Source organism: Eleutherodactylus coqui, chromosome 1 (genome assembly GCF_035609145.1).
Source record: "Eleutherodactylus coqui strain aEleCoq1 chromosome 1, aEleCoq1.hap1, whole genome shotgun sequence".
Classification (NCBI taxonomy): domain Eukaryota; kingdom Metazoa; phylum Chordata; class Amphibia; order Anura; family Eleutherodactylidae; genus Eleutherodactylus; species Eleutherodactylus coqui.
Window position 1 is genome coordinate 452581317 of NC_089837.1, and position 19978 is coordinate 452601294.

The window sequence follows — 19978 nt, forward strand, 5'->3', positions numbered from 1 at the left end:
CGAGGTTTCCCATTAAAATCAACCTGAAACACTTGCGATCCTCTATAGCGTGTGGATCAGAATTTCACAGAAACGATGCAAGGCGTTTTTGCATGAAAAACGCCTTGCATTCTTAAGTAAAACGCACATTGACATGCGCGATATCAGGTGGAGTGTTTTAACCGGATATCACTCTTGCCGGTGTGAATGTAGCCTTATCCAAGATAAACTGGGTAGAATCCAATACATAGATCCAGTACTAAGAGCTAAAAGGGAATGTATCATCAGAATTTGACATTTCAGGTTATTATAAACATGGTGTAAAAATCAGGCTATTTTTTGGAAACAGCAATAAATCCTGTCCGTTTTCATTCTTTATTGACAACAGAGAAAAATGTAGGCAAGCTATTCTTGCCTCCAAAAATACCAGAACACACGGGGGTCCAGCCAGGATCTGGTCGAAAGTTTAACATAGCTCCATTATAATCGGAAGACATAGCAGAGGTGTGAACAGAGCCTCGCTGTAAATGAAACAACTAGAACATATAAAACAACATTCTGTCCTCATCCAAATAAACTACATGTAACAAAATATCTTAATACAATACAACAGTTGGACTTCCATACGGCGTTCTCATCTAAATTACTTCCTGACTTTGGATTTCGGACTAAAGAAAGAGGATATGTTTTTCATTCCGCTTTTGTCCACTTTCGCCAGGGATTTCTGAGCGGCGCTCATCTTGCTATTAGCCTGTAAATGGAAGACACAGCAAATACAATTAGTTTAAATACTCCAGGGTAAAGTCCCATAAAGATGTGACAAGAGTCGTCTAAATGACTGCACAAGTGTCAATATCACCACTAAGGTCGTTGGTGCTTGTGCAGAGCGTTTGGCAGGAAGAGAACACTGCTGGGCTTCTCACTCAGTGCTTCACATTCTCTGTGAAGCACTAAGCAGGGAGCTTTTACAGTTTACAGGAAGCAGTCAGCGATAATGAAAAGTGAACGAATAGTAAACGATTATTTGCATCTACACTGCACGATCGCTCAATTTCGTTCATTAACTTTTAATACCATTTATTGTTTCTAATAATAAAACTTTTTTAAACTCATTTTTAAATTTTTTTTTTAGTCCCCATATAGAACTTGGAATTGCAGTATATCTGCAGTATAATGTAATACCACAGTATTACATTATACTGTGATCTGACAGGCATTCTAGCAAGCCATGCTCCAGGCTGCTATGGCAACCACATGACAGCCTGCGATCTCATTCAGAACCCCGCAAAACTGGATTAGTGGATTTAAATACCGCTGTCAGAACCGACATGGATACTTACAGGGTTAACAGCCGCGATCAGCATTACAAACCCCGAACGCATGGGACGTAACTGCATGTCCTGTGTCGTTAAGGGTTTAAAGGGAATCTGTTGGCCTGAACACGCTGTCCACACTGCAGGCATCATGTTATAGAGCAGGAGAAGCAGAGCAGATTGATATATAGTTTTATGGGGAAAGATTCAGTATAACTTGTATTTTATTCATTTAAATATCTGCTAATTTTGAGCGTAGGAGTCCAGTGGGCGGAGCTATCAGTGATCGACAGCTGTCTGTGCATACAAAAATAGCTGTCACTCATTGAACCGCCTGCTGGACCATTAAGCGCAGAATGAGTAGAGGTTTCAATTAAAAAAGTACAAGTTCTATAGAATCCATCCCCACACATCAGTATATCAGTCTGCTCAGCTCCTCCTGCTCTATAACACGATGCCTGCAGTTTGGACAGCGTGTTCAAGACGACGGGTTCCCTCTAAAGAGGACACTGATGCACACACAAAATACATGAAGATATTCAGTGAGAACCTGCGGCCAAACACTTAACGAAAACATGATTCTAACAGAAAATTGTTATGTTCTTCTAATCTTCCCTTTTTTCTAGCTATTAGTGGGGATTTTAGCACCCAGTCTCCTACTTAAGAGGGCTCTTGACATTTCAGAAGTTTTCTATAAATGACAGTTCACTTTAACCCTTTCCAATCCACTGTCTGACCTCTGAAGACATTATGATTTAAGACTGTACAGCTCCGATGTTGGAAGACGTCTGTCGAGGTTCTCTTACTGTATATTGCCAGCCTCTCTGCTGCCAGAGCCTATCCAATGTGTCACCTCATGCAGCGGAAAAAGAGTAAGCCCCCTTGGAAAACCAGAATACAAATTGGATTGGAAAGGGTTAATAGTAGAACCGTCAGCCATTATTTATCTTGCAGTCGAACTAGCTAAATAAAATTATTTACATCTGCCGGCTGATTTCTTATTTACTTTCCAACCTGCATCTCAAAAGAGCAATTTAATGAAACTTTAAAAATTACATTTTTGCTGTTATTTTATGTTCTTACAAAATGGACATATTGATTAGATCCACAATAAAAAAAAACTAAACATATTAGACATGCATAAGATATGCAGTAAGAGGCACAAGACAATCACAGGGAGAAAAGAGCCATAACTACAAAGTAATCATTGCAGCTGCACAGGTCTTTATCATTCTGAAAGCCTTCCTTTATCATTTTGTCAAATGACGATAGAGTGCAAGTTTTAGGGTAAAATGAAGCCCACCTTTTTGCCTTTGTCATTTGAATTATATTTGGTGTAGTCCTCTTCAGCTTCCACCGGCTTGTCGGAAACCTTCCTCTTCTGCAAATAGGGGGAATGTGCTCAGTAAAATAACACTATAGTTTTCTTCACATAAAGGTCCAAGTAGGGGGAAGAATCCATATTTTAAGTTGCAGATATGATCAGATCACGAATTAGCCCATATCTGGGGAATTATGGAGCACTTCTAATAATCAGAACTTAAAGGCTAAGGACAACTTCAGGGGCATGTTTTTTTTTACTCAAATGCACGTATTTTTGGCTGAAAAGCATTTTTGCAGGACGACTCTGCATTGTTTGGCTTCTGGAGCTTCTACATATCATTGCATATAGAAAGCCGCAGAATGCTGTTCACTAGCAAATCCGTCAATTAGCTTGTCTGACGGCAGTCCTAATGTCTCCTATACTGATTTATGACCAAAACAAAGCTTAGATAGCTTAGTCATAGAATGCAACATTTTTAATACAACCCTATAACAAAAGTTTTTCTGCCAAGAGTACCTTCATTTAGGTTAAAGAAACGTCCTGAAATTTGTCCATAATCTTTAATATGACGGAGAGATTTCCCACCTTGTTGGTTTCTCTGTGTAAGTATGTAAGAAGCCTCACTAGGATTGTGCTGCTTGCAACGTCATCCGACAACAGATGCTGATGGAGCATGTCCCTGCCTATGGCCAGATTAAATCTCCTCCCCATCCACTACTATAGAAATGAAAACACACCACATAAAGTGCAAACTGATTTTAAGTGTTATACTATTAGAACCCTTAGCAAAGGGTTAAGGCCCTTTTACACGGAACAGCTATTGTTCAAAAATCGCTCAAATGAGTGAAAATGAAGGTCAATGATTCAGTGTAAATGCATCGAACGAGGAGCAATACATTGTTCGCTTTTCGTTCATTTTATACAGGCATTTAAAATCACTTAGCGAACGAGCCAATGATGTTCAGTTTAACTACTGATCGATCAGTCCTTCTCAGTCACTTATACAGCGAATGTGAATGACTGAGCGATTTCTCGTTTGAACGAGTCAACAACCTATCTGCTGTATGCACAGGCCATCCGAGGGAACGCCGACATCATTCACCTCGTTCAAACGATAAATGGTTTGGTGTAAACAGACCCTTAGTTGTCATAATTGGAAATAATAGCAGTAGCAAAGCAAGCCAATGCTGTGTAGAAGCAGATAAGCCATAGATTACCTTTGTAGGTGGTTCTGGGGTTGGACTGGAGACGTCTGAAAGACTGCAGAAAAAGATCAAGATCTTGTTAACGTCATAAATAGTAGCTGCAGTATTAAAAGAATAAAAGGACAAAATGAAAATATAGTGTGCCCCATGGTATGACCAATTCTATTATTGTGCTGTGACTACTACTTGGCCTATATGTTGGCATGACAGAGAGGAATACAAGGTAGCACCACTGCATAGTGTGGGCTCAGTCTGCAGGAAGCACGCCTAGGCTGCGTTTTGCAGTGTCCGTCAGAGGCATACATCAGGAGGATTTCCTAGTGTATAGCTATGAGGAGTGCAATTGTATAGGCATACATTGCAATCCATCACCCATAGGCTCCCATATTAAAAAAAGAGATGCACTGGGGAAATAATGAAGGCTTTCTATCAAAAAGAAAGGGGGCTGAGAACAACAAATCAGGTGTATATGGGTGTCTCAACATGTAAGCAAACTTTTTTGAAGATTTCATACAAGACCCCAATCCTGGTAAAGAGGATTCATACATACTGTTGCATTGTAACTGATGCTGGAAGCAAAATTCTACCCTTACTTTAAATATGCAGATAGCTGATTGCGAAGATCTTCAGGAATGTATTCTGAAATCAGTCCGTGAGCGTAGCGCACATAGTCCTCTGCTCAAATGGAAAAGAAATATTAAAATAGGCAAGCTAAAATGATGCACAGTTTCTATATGTGATATACTTAAAGGGACTGTACTGGTTATTCCCTATCCACAGGAGAATGAAAGTGAGTGGAGCTGCAGTGAGCTTGCACAACTAACCCTTCAGTCTCCTCCTCACTGCAGGGGGTGCAGTAAGCCCTCAGTGAGGAGGATGAGAGACATGGGACCCTTGTTCTCAGGATCAGTAGGGATCTCAGCGGCGAGACCCCCACCAATCAGCAAGTTATCCATTATCCTGGTTCAACCCTTTTAAAGAAAGAGCAATTCTTCATTCATAAACATCTGGGACACGTAAGAGGCCGCATCTGCTTGTTTATTCAGATGTGCAGTCTGGTGCAAGTACAAAAAGTAAGCGTTTGCACCATTAATATAATGCACCTTCCCCTCCCTCATCCCAACTGCTTATATCACAATGCATTGGTGTATGTAGAACCTGTGGGTATAGTGTTGCAATCTTTCTTTAGTTAGCTTTAACTCTTAACAATTCTGCTTCTACAAAACAAAGCAGAAGACAGAAATGCGTCAGCATCATGTCCGCTCTAGTTTGATTATGTATTTCTCTATGTGGATAGTCACATTAAAGTAAAATACAGAAATACTAAAATTTAAATTTAAATTTTATGCAAATTTCCCATTTAATACATTCCATTTACAAAGAACTGAAGGGCTTCTGTACACGGTTATTTATTTTTTCACATCAAGTATTATACTCAGGTTAGAAGAAATGGGAATCTCTTCAACCAGAGCATGACCTAGCAGCGTTCTTACAGAGGGTGTATTAGAAAGCTGTGCAAATATAACCTAATCCAATTCATGAACCTTTGGGGAATTTCATGTCAGAGAGAACAGTTTTACACAACACTTAATTATCACTTCTAAATGTCTAATAGTTCATATATTGCAGCTGATCCTTTTTTAAAGTTATCTGCAAACTACTGTATAAAAAAGAGAAGACCACTGAAGGAACTTGTATAATAAACACAAAATGACATTAAATGAAAAAAAAAAAAAAAAGCCATGAAAAACGCTTGAAATTCATGCAAGGTTTAAAAAAAGCTGCACAAAAAAAAAAAAAGATAGACACGCATGAAGACGACTAAAGGCTCTCTCACATATGCAATATAAAACTCCCATTGATTTCACTGGGGCCTCGCAGACATGCGCTCAATTGCAGCACTTTTCAGCGCCGCCTGCTCTATATTATTGCGTTCAATGCACTTCATCAACCATCACAATGATGGGACGCAGGGACCTGCGTCCAAAAACTAAGGTAGAAGATCAGCGAAATCATGACGTTTTGTGAGTGCACAAGAGTGGCCTTAAGGCGTTTTTACACGGTCTGACAGTCTTTCAAATGACTACACGAGCGTGGACGTCACCGCTAAGGTTGTCGGTGCTAGTGCGAGACATTCAAACTGAAAGGCTTCTCAACGGCTCGAGGGCTTCTCCTCTGCGTTTCACCTCCTATGGGAAGCACTGAGCAGGAAGCATTTACAGAGGATAAGAAGCCAGGGAGCCAACAAGGGTTTTAAGGAAAGGTCACCTTAAAAACCGCAAACGAGAGTGATTTTTTTTTTGCATTCACACCGAACGATTATTACTCAAATTCATTCGCTTGAATGACTTTTGAACGATAATAGTTACGTGTAAATGGGCTTTTAAAAGGCAGTCAAGCATGCACAAAGCCAATTCATTCAATAGATAATCAAGCACTGTAGTCAGCTGCTCTTTGGCAGCATGCATGCTCAACCACCAATCCATTCAAATGGGCTTCTTGGGGAGCCCTCTTCTCATGCTCCTATGCCCAAGAGCTAAATTTCAATCTTGGGCCAACCCCATGAAGGATTTGTTCAATACGAATCCTGCCTCTAGAGCTCTCATTTGTCCAGTAATCCCCTGTGCTAATCCATTATAGCTCACAGAATGCAAGAGAGGAGGCTGCATGCTGCCTTCGCTCATAACATTTCTCCATTGAACTCTATAGGGACTGACAGCTGTGATTCGGAAAACTATCCAGAGGATATGGCATAGATGTTAAGACATATATGCGTAAACCAAGACATTTATATGATGCTTGGAGATAAAGAATCCAAAAACTATCAAGTACGGGGCTGAAATCTATGAACATCGCTCAGGAAAATATTGTATTCCATCACTTTTGGAGCTCTCAATCAATCAGAAGCATCAAGAAAACAGACCAGATTTGTCCAGACCTCAATAAGAAGCTGAATAACGATACTCTAGTAACTGTAATTTACCTTCTTTTACGTCAGATTCTTGTTTAAGCCGAATAAAGCTGGCAGACTGCATAGTTCCCCCCACACATACGTCACTGTCCTTCAGTACTTTAATAGTCTGATCAACCTATGGAAACAATTATAGAAAGCATTAATACACAAAAACTGCTCACTTCTCCGCGTAGAGTTACAATTGAATTCCCCGGTCTTCTCTTAAAGGGGTTGTCCCGCAAAAGCAAGTGAAGTTAAACACTTCTGTATGGCCATATAAATGCACTTTGTAATATACATTGTGCATTAAATATTGGCCATACAAAAGTTATATACTTCCCCCCCCCGGTGTTGGCGTCCCCGTCTCCATGGCGCTGACCGAAGCTTTCTTCTGCCTCGATTAGACGCGCTTGCGCAGTCTGCCTCTTCTGTCCCATTGAAGGGGCTGTTCCGGCGTGCTCGCGCCGCACAGGTCTTCTGCGCATGCACACAGGCAGGTCGGATTCCCCATGTGGAATCCGGCCCTGGCAGCAGCTGCGTCCGTGCATACCTGCTTTCTTTTTCTCTGTACTGCGGATGGTCCGCACAGTGAGCCGTCAGACATGCACAGTCCAGCTTTTTTATTTTTAAAAACGAATCCTTTTTTAAACTACTACTTTTCCCACGTCATTTGAATCCGCGACCTTTCCGCAATGTCAACTGCGGGAGGGCCGCGGATCAGACAGCTTCCATTAATAATGGGAAGCAAGCTACGATTTTTCATCTGTGAACGGAAAACGCAATTGGTTTCCGCTTGTTTGCATGAAGAATCCCTTTTCCATAGCGTGCTATGGGTAGTATTTGCCGCAGAATCCAGAGGCAGACGCCCGCTCCGGATCCCACTATGCAAATGCAAATCCGCTCGTGTGCAGGCACCCTAAGTCAGTATTCTATCTTTTTAAGAAATAAAGACTCACTTTTTTCTTTAACCATGCAAGTGTCTTTTCTTTGCTGTACTTGTAAAATTTCTTGCTGCCAATTTCTGGTAAAAACAAAGAAAATGTGGATGAAACAGAGCTACAAAAGTTTATTTTTTAATTTGGAGAGTGGGGTAATGAAGTACATATAAATTAGAAATTGTACACAATAGAAGTGTAATCCCAGTGCTTCCCAAACTAGTCTTTATGGAAACCAAAGGGTGTATTTACATTTTTATTGTGCATTTCTTCCATAAATATACTGTTGTTAATTAAAACTGCGGTAAAACATATTGGCTTTGGGGGAAAAAATTTACAAAATTTAGCAAACCTTGACTTACCACCAAGTACAACATATCACTGGAGCTGGGATGTAAACAAAGACTGACAGGGCACCATAAAAGCATCGCTGCTGAAGTGGTGAGGGCGATTTAAAGTAGTCCCTTGTGTAGCAGTTAGTTAACTGATCAGTGGGTGCTCCATCTGCTCCAATATTCCCCAAATGAATAGACACCACAACTGCATTAATTTCAATGTGACTGCCAGAAATAGCAGAGTTCCAGGGCTTGGTCATCTCTGGCAGTCCCATTCATTAGGGGGTGTAGAGAGAAAATGGGTGGCGCACTCCTGCAGATATTTGTGCCACCCAATTTTCACTATTTTGTAGTGCTTCAAAAAGTCAACAGGCTGAGAATAATGCGTTATGAAAGCTGCTGCCAACTATGGTTACGCCATGGGTAGTGGGTAGTGGCATGATAGACAGATGACAAAAGACGATGCACTGCGCAAGCATCCATGTATAGAAAATTCAAAAACAACAAACAAGAAGCTTTTTGAGGCACGGGTCTCTTCCTCAGTAAATGAAGAAGGGAACAGTATAGGGGATTTATCTAGGCTAGTTGATGGCTTTGCCTGTTGTCTCCTTGGAACCCTCTGGGGCTTCACTTCTTAGTTCCACGCGACAACATGTGTATATGGGTGAAAGCTTTCGCATGAAACCCAGATGTGAAGCACAGTCTCCTACACTGATACCTCCAGTATTTACTGGCGAAGAGGTCTGTACTTCAAGAAGCGTCTGGTTTGCTGGCTTTATGCTAAATAAAAGAGAAGTCCCCTTTATTGTATGTTTTAGTCATGAATCCTGTAAAACTGCAAGACCCAAAAAAAGTTTTTGCAAAAGTAGATTAGAATAATGCAACAAAACCAGCACATGTAAATACACGCATGGGGTTCCTAGACAGGTTTAGGAAACAATATTCTACTGATAGTTAACTTTGGAGGCAATATATTTGCATGCATATTTTAATGTCTTTAGGTTAGGAAGGGTATGATTTCTTCTTAGGCCACCTGCACATGGGTATGCACAGATTCCACGTGGGGAATCCCGCACAAAATCCGCCCGTGCCTCCTGCCGGCAACCCTGCATACCTGTCTTTTCTTCTGCACTGCGGATGGACCGCCGGCGCACATGTGCAATACGGATTTCCCCATGCCGTTGCTAGGCGATGACACAGATCCCGTAGCCTGCAATGATGATTGCGTAAGGGCTGGGAAACGGACGGCTTCCACTTACTTTGAAGGAAGCTGTCCGCGCCGAAAATGCTCTGAAATAGAGCATGCTGTGATTTTTCATCCATGAGTGGAAACCACAACTGGTTTCCACTCGTGTGCATGAAATTCCCTTTTCCATTGTATGCTATGGATGGACATTGCTGCAGAATCTAAGGGCAGACACCCGCTGTGAATTCCACAGCAAAAATCTGCCCGTTTGCATGAGCCACTAGGGTCATCCATGCTCCTCTGGGGAAATATGAAACAATACCTCTACAGGACCACCTATTGGAAGGCAGCATTCCTGCAAATAAATGTCAGATTTTTTGATAAGCCCTGTAACAATGACTGGGAATTATAAGCCAGAGCCAACCTTGTATGGACAGCTGTTTCGGAGTGATTGCCCCTCATCAGTCTGCAGTACGTTTCTGGCTTGGCTAGTGAGAGGCCCATAGACCAGGGTTGTGAAGGGTCTAGCTTTTCCTTAGGGAGAACACCTAGAAGGTGTGAGGAGGCTTATAAGGCCCTCCATGCTCCTCTGGGAAACATGCACATGGGAAGAACAATACTTCTACAGCACCACCAATGACTTTATGAACTAGTTTTAGTTTCTCAGTAAGAGTATTATTACCTTTTTCTTCTGTGACATGATGGAGCGATTGTGCTACTTGTGTGCACTGCAGTAACAAGTTACATGATGGAAACTCTTCATCTACTACAATCTGTTCCACTGGCTGAAATTTCCCTTGCTTAAAAAAAAAAGAAAAATGAACTGAAATAATGGTAATGAGAAATATAATCAATACATAAAGGACCTTCCACCAGTTAAAGAGGTTTTCTCATCTGTGTCATTGGAGGACACAGCAAGACCTTGTGAGTAACAAAGATAAAAAGGAGGGTGGAGCAAGACCCAGTGAGAGCGGTGAAATGATTCTGAGTAAAAAGGGTTTGGAATGATGGAGGTGCTGGGGGTCGAACCCCTTCGTCAGTTCAACTAGATTAAACATGACTGGAGGCCTTGGGGGTGACAATTCCAAAGGCTTTGGATGTGCCAGAAGTCCTGTATGTGGCAGGGAGACAGGGAGGAAAGAGGTGCTTCAGCATCTATCACCAAGAGTCATGGAAACAGTCCAGTGGGCTCGCTTGGCTAACTACCATAGACATGAGTGAAAAGAACTGCGCACATTTGTGGCCACTTCACCAAGTGGAAGGAGATCAAGCCATCACTTTATCCAAAAAAATCCAGTGCTCACCTACAGCTGCGCTATACTGTACCTCTTTGTCAGCTTTCATCAGATAGTACACCAACAAATACAGAGGGTCCACCGGTGTTGCATACAGTAATCTACCATCTAGAAATGAACATATGATATTTTTGACACTGGAATAATCATGAACGAGGTTATATGACAATGCACAGAAAAATTACACTAATCTAAACAGTTTTATTTTCTACACATCAGAATATGAAACAAAACTCACAGAAAAAGGAGCCTAATATGCATCACCTGATATTGCAGGGCAGACTCAATCAACATGTACCCTAGTAGCATGCAGAGAGCCAGATTGCAATATTAGGGAGCTAAATGTTCAGTGCAGACTAATGTGCAGCCACTGAGCTAAACCCAAGATAAGGGGAGGGGTGGCTGCTGACAACATAGTCCACTCATATGAACGGCTGGCATACCATTTTTTTGGCTGCACTATTCCACACAGAGGTATACCGTAAAAAATGTATAGTGTACAGTATACAGTTTTTTTTTTAAACATGGAAGCCTAAGGCCGCCTGCAGACGAGCGGGTGGGATCCGGGAACGCGAGAATTCTCGCCGCGGGACCCGACCCGAGAGCCTGCAGGGACGAGCGCGTACTCACCCGCGCCTAGCGGCCCCGGCTCTTTCATGTGCCGGCTGCCGCACAGCCGGCGCATGCGCAGACCGGAGCCGGCAGCCGGGTGAGTGCGTGCCCCGCACAAAAATAGGACATGCCGTGGTTTGTTTGCCACGCGAGATTTCGCGCGGCCAAACCGCGGCCGTCTGCATAGGAGTGCGTATTGTAATGCACTCCTATGCAAACTTTCAGTGGCCCGTGTGCAGGTAGCCTAAGGGTGATAGAAGCCAGTATATCTATACAGACACTGCAAAATGCAGTGTGAAAGCATCCTTGGGTCATGTTCATATCTGTGTTGGAGGCTCCATTTGCAGCCTTCAGCTTAGATCCAGCATGAAATCCTGGACAAAATAGCGCAGCAGTCTGCAATATCTCATGTGGTATAATGTCTGCCCACATGGCATATGGACCCCATTATGGTCAATGGGTTTTCGATGTAGCCATCAACGTCTAGCATATGCTTGATCTGGCACTTCTGGAGGCACTGAGGAGGCAAGCAAACAACAGAAATTCCACTAGTGTGAACACAACCTCAATCACATACAGAGGTCTTGTTGCTTTGTTGATTTTTCCATTCTGTACAGCTTCGATAGTGGCGGCTGAGAGAAGTTCCTGTAGTAAACTACATGGATGGTTGTTTATGGCACTGAAAGGACAGCTCTCTTACTCCAGTATCAAAGAAGGCCCCTCAGATCTCCCGATAGGTCCGATTTAGTAACTACTTGTATTTTCCATGATAAAAACACTTCTGGAGCTTCCATCATGACAAAGCATTGTTCTATTCCTCAGTTATTGATTCTGGAAATGTCTGATTAGATTGACAACAGGGTGTTAACATCCCCCTTGTCGTAGGGTGTGACCCTACATATTCTGAAAGTATCACCATCAGTGCTTACAAGGTCAGATTACATAGGGACACTCCCTATTATCAAGAAGAAGAGTAAAACCCTTTTGTCATTTTATTCTTACATTTCCCGGAGATATAGTAGAAGAATGGCACAATGCAAAGTTCTAAGAAAAAGTTATTTTTCTCTTTTCTCACCTTCCTGGACGGTCTCACCAATGAACCACGATCGAAATTCTTCCTGGAAAGCTTTCACCTCGCAGACCTGCTGTCCAGAGTTGATAAATAAAAACATGGCTCCTTCACCTATGAATACATAACAAATGATATTTAATTACCCCTCTTTACATGATTACAAAGACAGTACAAGCAAAGCCTGCGAATATTGAAACAATATAATAGACATAAGATGGTCGCTGAATGACCCACGTTCTCTTTCCTCAATGTATAGCTCATCCACATGGGCTAAAGGGGACCTGTCCCATCCCCACAGCGTCATAAACTAAGTAACGATGCTATTGGGGGACGTGACAGGGAGGCGGGTGACGTATTTTTTATAATCATCCACAATCCAGCGCTGTCAGCTAGTGAGGATCGTGCCGCAAATAAAAATCTGATTCTTTTCAGATTCCCACGCCCGCTCCCATACAAATCTACTGGAGAGCGCACGCATGAGAACCTGAAGAGAGCCCAATTTTCACGTGTCATGCAACCTTCACTGGGTGACAGCACTGGATCACAGGGAAGTATAAAAAATACATCACCTTGTCACGTCCCTACAGTCCCATAAACTAAGTTAGGTTGCTGTACAGGTTCTCTTTAAGGGTCTTTTACATGGTCTGATGATTGAGTAAGAACGTGCTGCTTGATCATCATGCGGCCTGAAGGTGCTGCCGATCACCCAATCAACGAACAAACACTTGTTCAGTTACAAAAACGTATTGCTGTCAGCAGCACATGTCCATTGTGTGAACGGGGGATGTACAGCCGATAATCAACTCGCTACTCATCGGCCTCCCCCGCACTAGACTCGCTCCACTCCAATCCATACTAAATGCAGCAGCTAGACTCATTTTTCTATCCAGTCGTTATTCAGACGCCTCTGCATTATGCCAGTCGCTGCATTGGCTGCCCATCCACTGCAGAACTAAATTTACACTCCTCTACCTCACTCACAAAGCTCTGCATGGCGCTGCGCCACCATACATCGCCTCCCTATTGTCAGTACACCACCCAGCCCGCTCACTCCGATCGGCTAACACCCTCAGACTAAACACCCCTGTAATACGAACCTCTCATGCTCGCCTACAGGACTTCACCAGAGCAGCACCCATCCTCTGGAACGCTCTACCCCAAGGCATCCGGACAATTCCTGATGCACGAAATTTCGGACGTGCCTTAAAAACGCACCTCTTCAGGGAAGCATACCAAATCTCCTGACCTAGTCCCTCGCCCCTTCCTATGGTGCTCCACCCCGTTTGCTTTTTAATAAATGATCTGTACATGAAATTTCCTATTGCCTGTGTTCCCCAACCCATTTGTGTCTAACCCAATGTACCTCACATTGTAATTGTTGTATTGTTTTGCATTTATCCATGCCTGAAAGCGCTGCGGAATAAGTTGGCGCTATACAAATAAAGATTATTATTATTATAATCATGACATTTCAGAATGAGTGGAGCGTTGGCTGCATATTCTAACGCACTGGGTCAGGGAACATTTTTATCACCAGAAATCAATATATCATATCTCAATTGGTTTTCTGATAATGGAAACTATTAAAAAAGTTGTATCGATATACACTATGTTGCAAAAGTATCAAGACACCCACCAATCCTGTGATGTCAGGTGAAAAGGGACATGCAATGAGTGGGTGTTTCTGCTGGGAAGGACAAGGGCCCATGGGTACAGAGACATTCTGGACAATGTGGCATTACATACCCCGGTACAGCTCCGTGTCTCTACATTGTTTTGGCTTGGTTGGTGAAGCATTGGCCAACCCAAAGTCCGGATCTCAAACCCACAGAGCATCTTTGGGATGAACACTGTATCCATGCACGCCCCTTATGCCCCGCTTCAGTATCGGAAGCTCTTCTTGAGGAACAGAGGCAAATCCCTCCGTACATCTATGGGAATTTGGTGGAAAGCATGCAGAGGAGGGGAACTGCAGTCATTGAGGCCAAAAACAGCCCAACATAATATTGAAAAATGTGAATAAAATCAAATCTCGTCACCTTATATGTGTCCTAATACTTTTACCAACATAGTGTACATAAGGATAGTGAATCAAAAGAGTTGACGTGCAACAGAGTAGGCAGTGGCGTATTATCTTGGGAGGTTACCACTTTACTCCACCCAACTATACAGTTTGCTGAAGAGTCCGAGGCACGGTCAGCTCAAGCCTTCAATGCTTTATTATGGAGCACGAAAGCATGCGCTCAAGGTCCATAACAAAGTGTATTCATATAAAATACCATCAGAGTCTGATTGGTGGCGATCCAGCCGCTATGAGCTATGACCACTGCCAATCACTAGCATTAATAGGCAGTGGCATTGGCGGGGTTCATGGCTACTTTGACTTTTTCAGAGGCGCAAGCCCATTGTAGTCAATGGCTGAACTTATAGCCTCTGCAAAAAAAAAAAGGCGAGCAATCAGAGAATACATTGCTTTACTAGCGCCACTAAGACCTGGCACTACTGAATGGTGGCACTGATGGCAAAGGCTTCGGATACCTCACCAATGATACTACTGAGACAAGTTTTTTAACCCATTAAGGACCACGCACAGTAAATATACGGCTCCTGGACTTAAAGCCCCGCTGATAGTAAAAGTACGGCGGCGCTTTAAACATCTTGGCTCTCCAATCAATCAGAGCAGGACCTCATGGCTTTGCAATCAATCAGAGGCAGGACTGGCTGTCAGCTGTTAGTCACAGCTGATAACCCAGAGGAGAAGGCAGGAGGGGTTTTTAACCCTTTCCTTCCCTGAGTACACAGTGCTCAATGAGTGCTGTGTACTCGAAAGTAAAAGTGTAACTTTCACTATGGGAGCCCAGGGGGTCACGTGACCGCCAGGATTACCTGCTATAGCAGAGCTGCAGGGTCCTACTAGACCCTGATCAGCTCTGCCAGTGACTAATGTCACTACAGGGGTTGTTTTCCCCTGTAACTGGGGCTTCTATGGATGCCCAGCTACAGTGGGAAAGTGTCAAATTAAGAAAACATGTGAATATCCCCCAGAGGTCTTACATGACGTCATGGGGGACATAGATCGTAAAAAACATAATTACATAAATAAGTAAAAACAAATTTACAGGATAAAACAATAATACATACATAAGAAAGAAAATAACCCAAAACCAACGCCAACCAAAACCGTCGCCGTATGCGCCCTGTAAACCGAAACCATACATATTACATATCAAAATGTCCGAAACAAATAGAGGAACCCGTTCCCATACTTCCTTTTAGCATAAATATACAAATAAAAAAAACACAACTATAAAAAAAAAAAAAAAAAATCATTTTATTTAGCCTTTTACCCCCAATAAAACTGAAAAAAAGAGTCAGTGTGTGTGGGGGGGCGGGGGGAACCCCCCCCCCCCAAAAAAAAAAACACTCCATATGTCACGGAAAAGAAAGTGCAGAAAAAAATAATTTTGGTAGCTGAAGGAAAAAAAAATGAGGGCAAAAATACCACCACTTGAGCGACATCACTAAAAAGTGTCTGGTCCTTAGGCCTCCTTCCCACGAGCGTGACGGGCTCCGCCGCGTAATATTACGCAGTGAAGCCCGTCACGGCGCCCCCCAGAGCCCCTATACTTACCTGCGGGAGATAGCGTGAAAACGCTTCCCCGCCCACCGCCGCCGCGTCACCGCCCACCGCCGCCGCGTCACCGGCCGTGTCACGTGCGCGGCCGGCCGTGTCACGTGACGCGGCCGGCCGCGTCATATGGCGTCATATGACGCTGCGGCGGTGGGCGGGAAAGCGTTTTTTCACGCTATCTCCCGCTGGTTACAGCGGGAGATAGCGTGAACGGACGGCTTCCATTGACTGCAATGGAAGCCGTCAGTGCGTACAGCCCGTCCTCACCCGCAGAAAATAGAGCATGCTGCGGGTGAGGACGGGAGAAATCGCGGTGCGTAATTCCGCGGTGGAATTACGCATCGTGAGCATTGTGCTATTAGGTTCAATAGAACCTAATAGCAGGGTGCAACGCAGCGGATTTTTGCCGCGAATTTACGCGGCGTAAATCCGTTCGTGGGAAGGAGGCCTTAACATACGAAACATCCTGGTCCTTAAGGGGTTAAATCGAGAGCTAGGAACTAGGAGAGAGGTAAGAAGCCTGTATCACCTGTCAGGGGACTTCGTAATTTTGCAAACAGAGTTTTTCCACTTGGTTTCTTTGCATCATCTTTAAGGAAATCTGAAATGACAGAAGCAAAGCAATTCTAGAAATCCACTGTCCATATAAATCATTACCAGAGGAATGAAAAAAATCTGAAAACAGATATAAATTATATAAAAATGCCTCAAAAGTCCTCAAATATAAACGGAAAGAGATAAACTTAAGTTATAAAACCCCTGCGCTCATAGGGTTCACCGTTTCATTATAAATATTCTATGAATGTTTCTGCCAAATGATGGAGACTTACTTTGGAGGAAGGGGATATGACGTCCACAGAAACCCCCTCCTGTTACAGATGCCTCAAATGATTTTCCAATTAGCCAAACAGTAAAGGGTATTCCTCTTCTTTAAGCCGCCTGCAGACGGCCGGGTTGGATCCTGCTGCGAGAATTTTCACAGCGGGACCGGACCCGAGCCCCTGCAGGGACCAGTGCGGGGCTCACCTCTCCCGCGGCTCCGGCTCTTTGATGTGCCGGCTGACGGCGCATGCGTATAGCAGAGCCGGGGAGTGACATAGAGCATGCTGCAATTTGCTTTCCATGCGTGATTTCGCGTGGACAAATCGCGGCCGTCTGCTTAGGATTGCATTTTCTAATGCAATCCTATGGCAGCGGCCACGGGCGGAAATTCTGCCGGAAATCCCGCCGCGTAATTTCCGCCCATGTGCAGGGGGCCATATTTAGTGATCATAAGTAGACACTCCAACCACAGGGTATTACTGAAGCTCTCCCTGGCTTTGTCGTACTTCCCCTTCTGGTAGAGCTGTTCCCCCTCGGCCAGGTAGATAGTGAAGTTACTCCATGGTGCTCCGATCCTTGCTGCCCCATCATATCCCCCGTTCCTCCCCGCCAGCACCCAAATCTTTTGAGACGAGCGGGCAGGCACTCGCATTAGGCACTACTCGCTCGAGTACGCTCGCTCATCTCTACATACGACTTTTTATCACTTTTTACTGCGTTTTTTCTGGGAGACAGTGTAGCTAAAAAAGTGCATTTCTGGCGGTCTTTTTTTTTTTTTTTAGACGACGTTCACCGTGCGGGAAAAATAATGCGCTACTTTGGTAGATTGGACTTTTACGGACACGGCGATACCAAATACATATTTTTATTTCATGATTTTGATTTTTTAATAGATATAGCAAAAGGGGGGCGAATTAAACTTTTATCTTTTATAACTTTTTTTTTTTTACAATTAATAAAAATGTATTGATTTTTTTTTTGCTTTACTTTAAAGTCCCCCTGGGGGGACTACAACATGCAATGCTTTGATCGCTCCTACAGTATGACGTAATGCTACAGCCGAACGGCCGATCGCGGCTATTGCCTGTGGGTGTCAGCTGTAATAAACAGCTGACGCCCGCGCTGTATGAAGAGAGTTCGTTCCGCGACCTCTCTTCATACATACCCTGACGCTCCATGACGTACCCTTACGTCCTGGGGCGGGAAGGGGTTAATTGCTGTAAGACATATTGAAACAGTTATTGGAATATACAGTGAATGGCTGCTTTGTTAGAGGCGCCCATCTAGCAGCACGTTGGACCTCTGCTGGCCTTCAGAATCGCAGCAGTTCGTCTTGATATGGATGCCACTAGCTGCTGAAATTGTTAGGCAGGAATATTGGCCCCTGCGGACAGGAAGCTTCTTGTAGTTATTGCATTCTATTGCAGCCCGGAGTCCTGAGGAAGGTAGTGATGCGCTGGCCACCATGACAAGGCATTGGGCTCCTGTCCACGGGTGTATATATATATATAACGCTGCAGGTCTCCCCTAGTGTCTTATTGATTTTGTAAAGCCCGTCTCTGCTGGCAGGCAGCCGACGTACGGCTGCGTATGACATGGGCAGGCGCAATGTAATATATATAGCTTCTTAAATTCCCCTCTGTGTTTGACAGTGGAATGCATATGAAAACACCGCCCATATGTAATATATTGCGTACGGACAGCGTATCATACACAGGCTATACCAGTGTATGGGGCTCAGGCTACAGAGAACTGGTGCGTGCTGTGATCCACATGAGCGTTTAGTAACTGCATATTACGCGCCTGCGTTTTGCTGTACCAATATCACATAAGTGGCTATTTTGCCGCTTACATGAATTTCATATATTACACACAAAACGGGCAAATAAAAAAAAGTAAAATCACAGAATATGCGCTAAAATAGTACATGGCGAGATACGCCCCGTCTATGTAAGCGCTGCGGAATATGTTGGCGCTATACAACTAAAGTTTATTATTATTATACGCTCGTGTGAGCCCGGCCTCAGAGACATCCGGCACCCCAGCTTACTGCCAGCCACAGAACATCAGCCTCACCTCATTAAGATAATCAGGGAGATTTATCCAAAACAGCTGCAACAGAAAAGCAGGGCTGTTACCCATGGCAACCAGTCAGCTTCCTGCTCTCATGCAAGTCGCAAGCTGACTGGTTGCTATGGGCAACACATTCCTTCACGTTTCTAGTTATTACACAAAGTAGCCTCTCTCACGACCTTCCCGTACACTGCGGTCCCCGCATGCCTGTGCACACAAGCCGCACTATGTGGCCCTCCGTGTACCTGGAGCTATGAGCACCCACTGATCACTGGGCGCTCCCCCGGCCTGCCTCCTCCTGGGCGCCATGCTCTACGAGAGGGACACTGGCAGCAGAAACTTGGCGCTCTCCGGGTCATACAACTAACTCGAGTGGCGGGGGGGTGATATCCTCTTTTAATGATATTTGCACTAAACTAATGTCTACCGGCCAAAAACGGAAGAGTTGTGTCACCACTTCGTATAATACAAGCTTATTTGTATCGTCAGCTGAACATAACTTTACATTGTGATACTACATAGCATAACACAGGACATCCCCCCTATGAGAGGGGACAATGGTATCTTCCGAGCGGGTTACAATGCAGGACGCGGCTTCCTGTCCCAGAGCTGCGCGAATAGTGTGCGGGCGGCTCTAATCTTCGTGCTGACTCTGTAGTATATAAAGCCCCGGCTGTGGGGACGTTCACAAATACACATAGGAGTTACTAAGCAAATAGCGTTCAATATTAGTTCACGGGGGCCTAAAACTGCATAAAATAAATATTTGGAAAACCCCTTTAATTAGAAGACTGTGCCTGGGGTGGTTTTGGTTGCACGGCAGATGCAGACTGTGAACATGGCCTTAAAAGTAGCAAATTACAGCAGTATATTAAAGTGTACTGTAGACAGGTATTGGCGCATGTATACAGCTCATCTTAGTATGACCCTAACGTCACATGGGCCAGTGCGATATCGATCTGTGAATCACGGCCCAATATCGCACTCGCCAACATGCGATTTCCCCGTGGATGCGAGGCGTTTTTATCAGAACTGCTTCACATCACTTTGGGGATGTTGCGATCTTCCGCTCCAGTGGAGTATCGTGGAGTGTCTCCCATTGTTTTCATTAGGGAGACCTCAAAGGCCCCATTGAAAGCAATGCAATATGAGGGCACAGCCAAGAATAGGGCATGCCGTGAAAAAAAATCACCCATGTGTATGACCCCAATCAAAAGAATGGGGTTCATATTCGTGCGAGATG

General features: G+C 43.9%; 1 protein-coding gene across 1 annotated transcript; it reads right to left on the reverse strand.

Moving 5' to 3' along the window:
* Positions 1–335: 335 nt before the first annotated feature.
* On the reverse strand, positions 336–19088 carry RNASEH2B (ribonuclease H2 subunit B). The gene is made up of 11 exons (XM_066583754.1): positions 18981–19088; positions 16370–16441; positions 12213–12320; positions 10557–10633; positions 9913–10030; positions 7731–7795; positions 6805–6910; positions 4415–4496; positions 3834–3876; positions 2596–2673; positions 336–730 (listed from the first exon to the last, which is right to left on the reverse strand). Exons 1-11 carry the CDS (start codon positions 19042–19044, stop codon positions 623–625), a joined length of 921 nt encoding a protein of 306 aa, XP_066439851.1. The 5' UTR covers positions 19045–19088; the 3' UTR covers positions 336–622.
* Between the last annotated feature and the right edge of the window lie 890 nt (positions 19089–19978).

Bases quoted from the DNA above. Each gene is read 5' to 3' on its own strand.
- RNASEH2B (XM_066583754.1), bottom strand. From the start codon at position 19,044: ATGGCGCCCAGGAGGAGGCAGGCCGGGGGAGCGCCCAGTGATCAGTGG. The intron at 12,321-16,369 runs GTGATACAGGCT...ATGTATTCATAG, and splicing joins ATTACGAAGTCCCCTGACAG to GTGAAGGAGCCATGTTTTTA. The intron at 6,911-7,730 runs GTGAGTCTTTAT...TTGTTTCCATAG, and splicing joins TTGCATGGTTAAAGAAAAAA to GTTGATCAGACTATTAAAGT.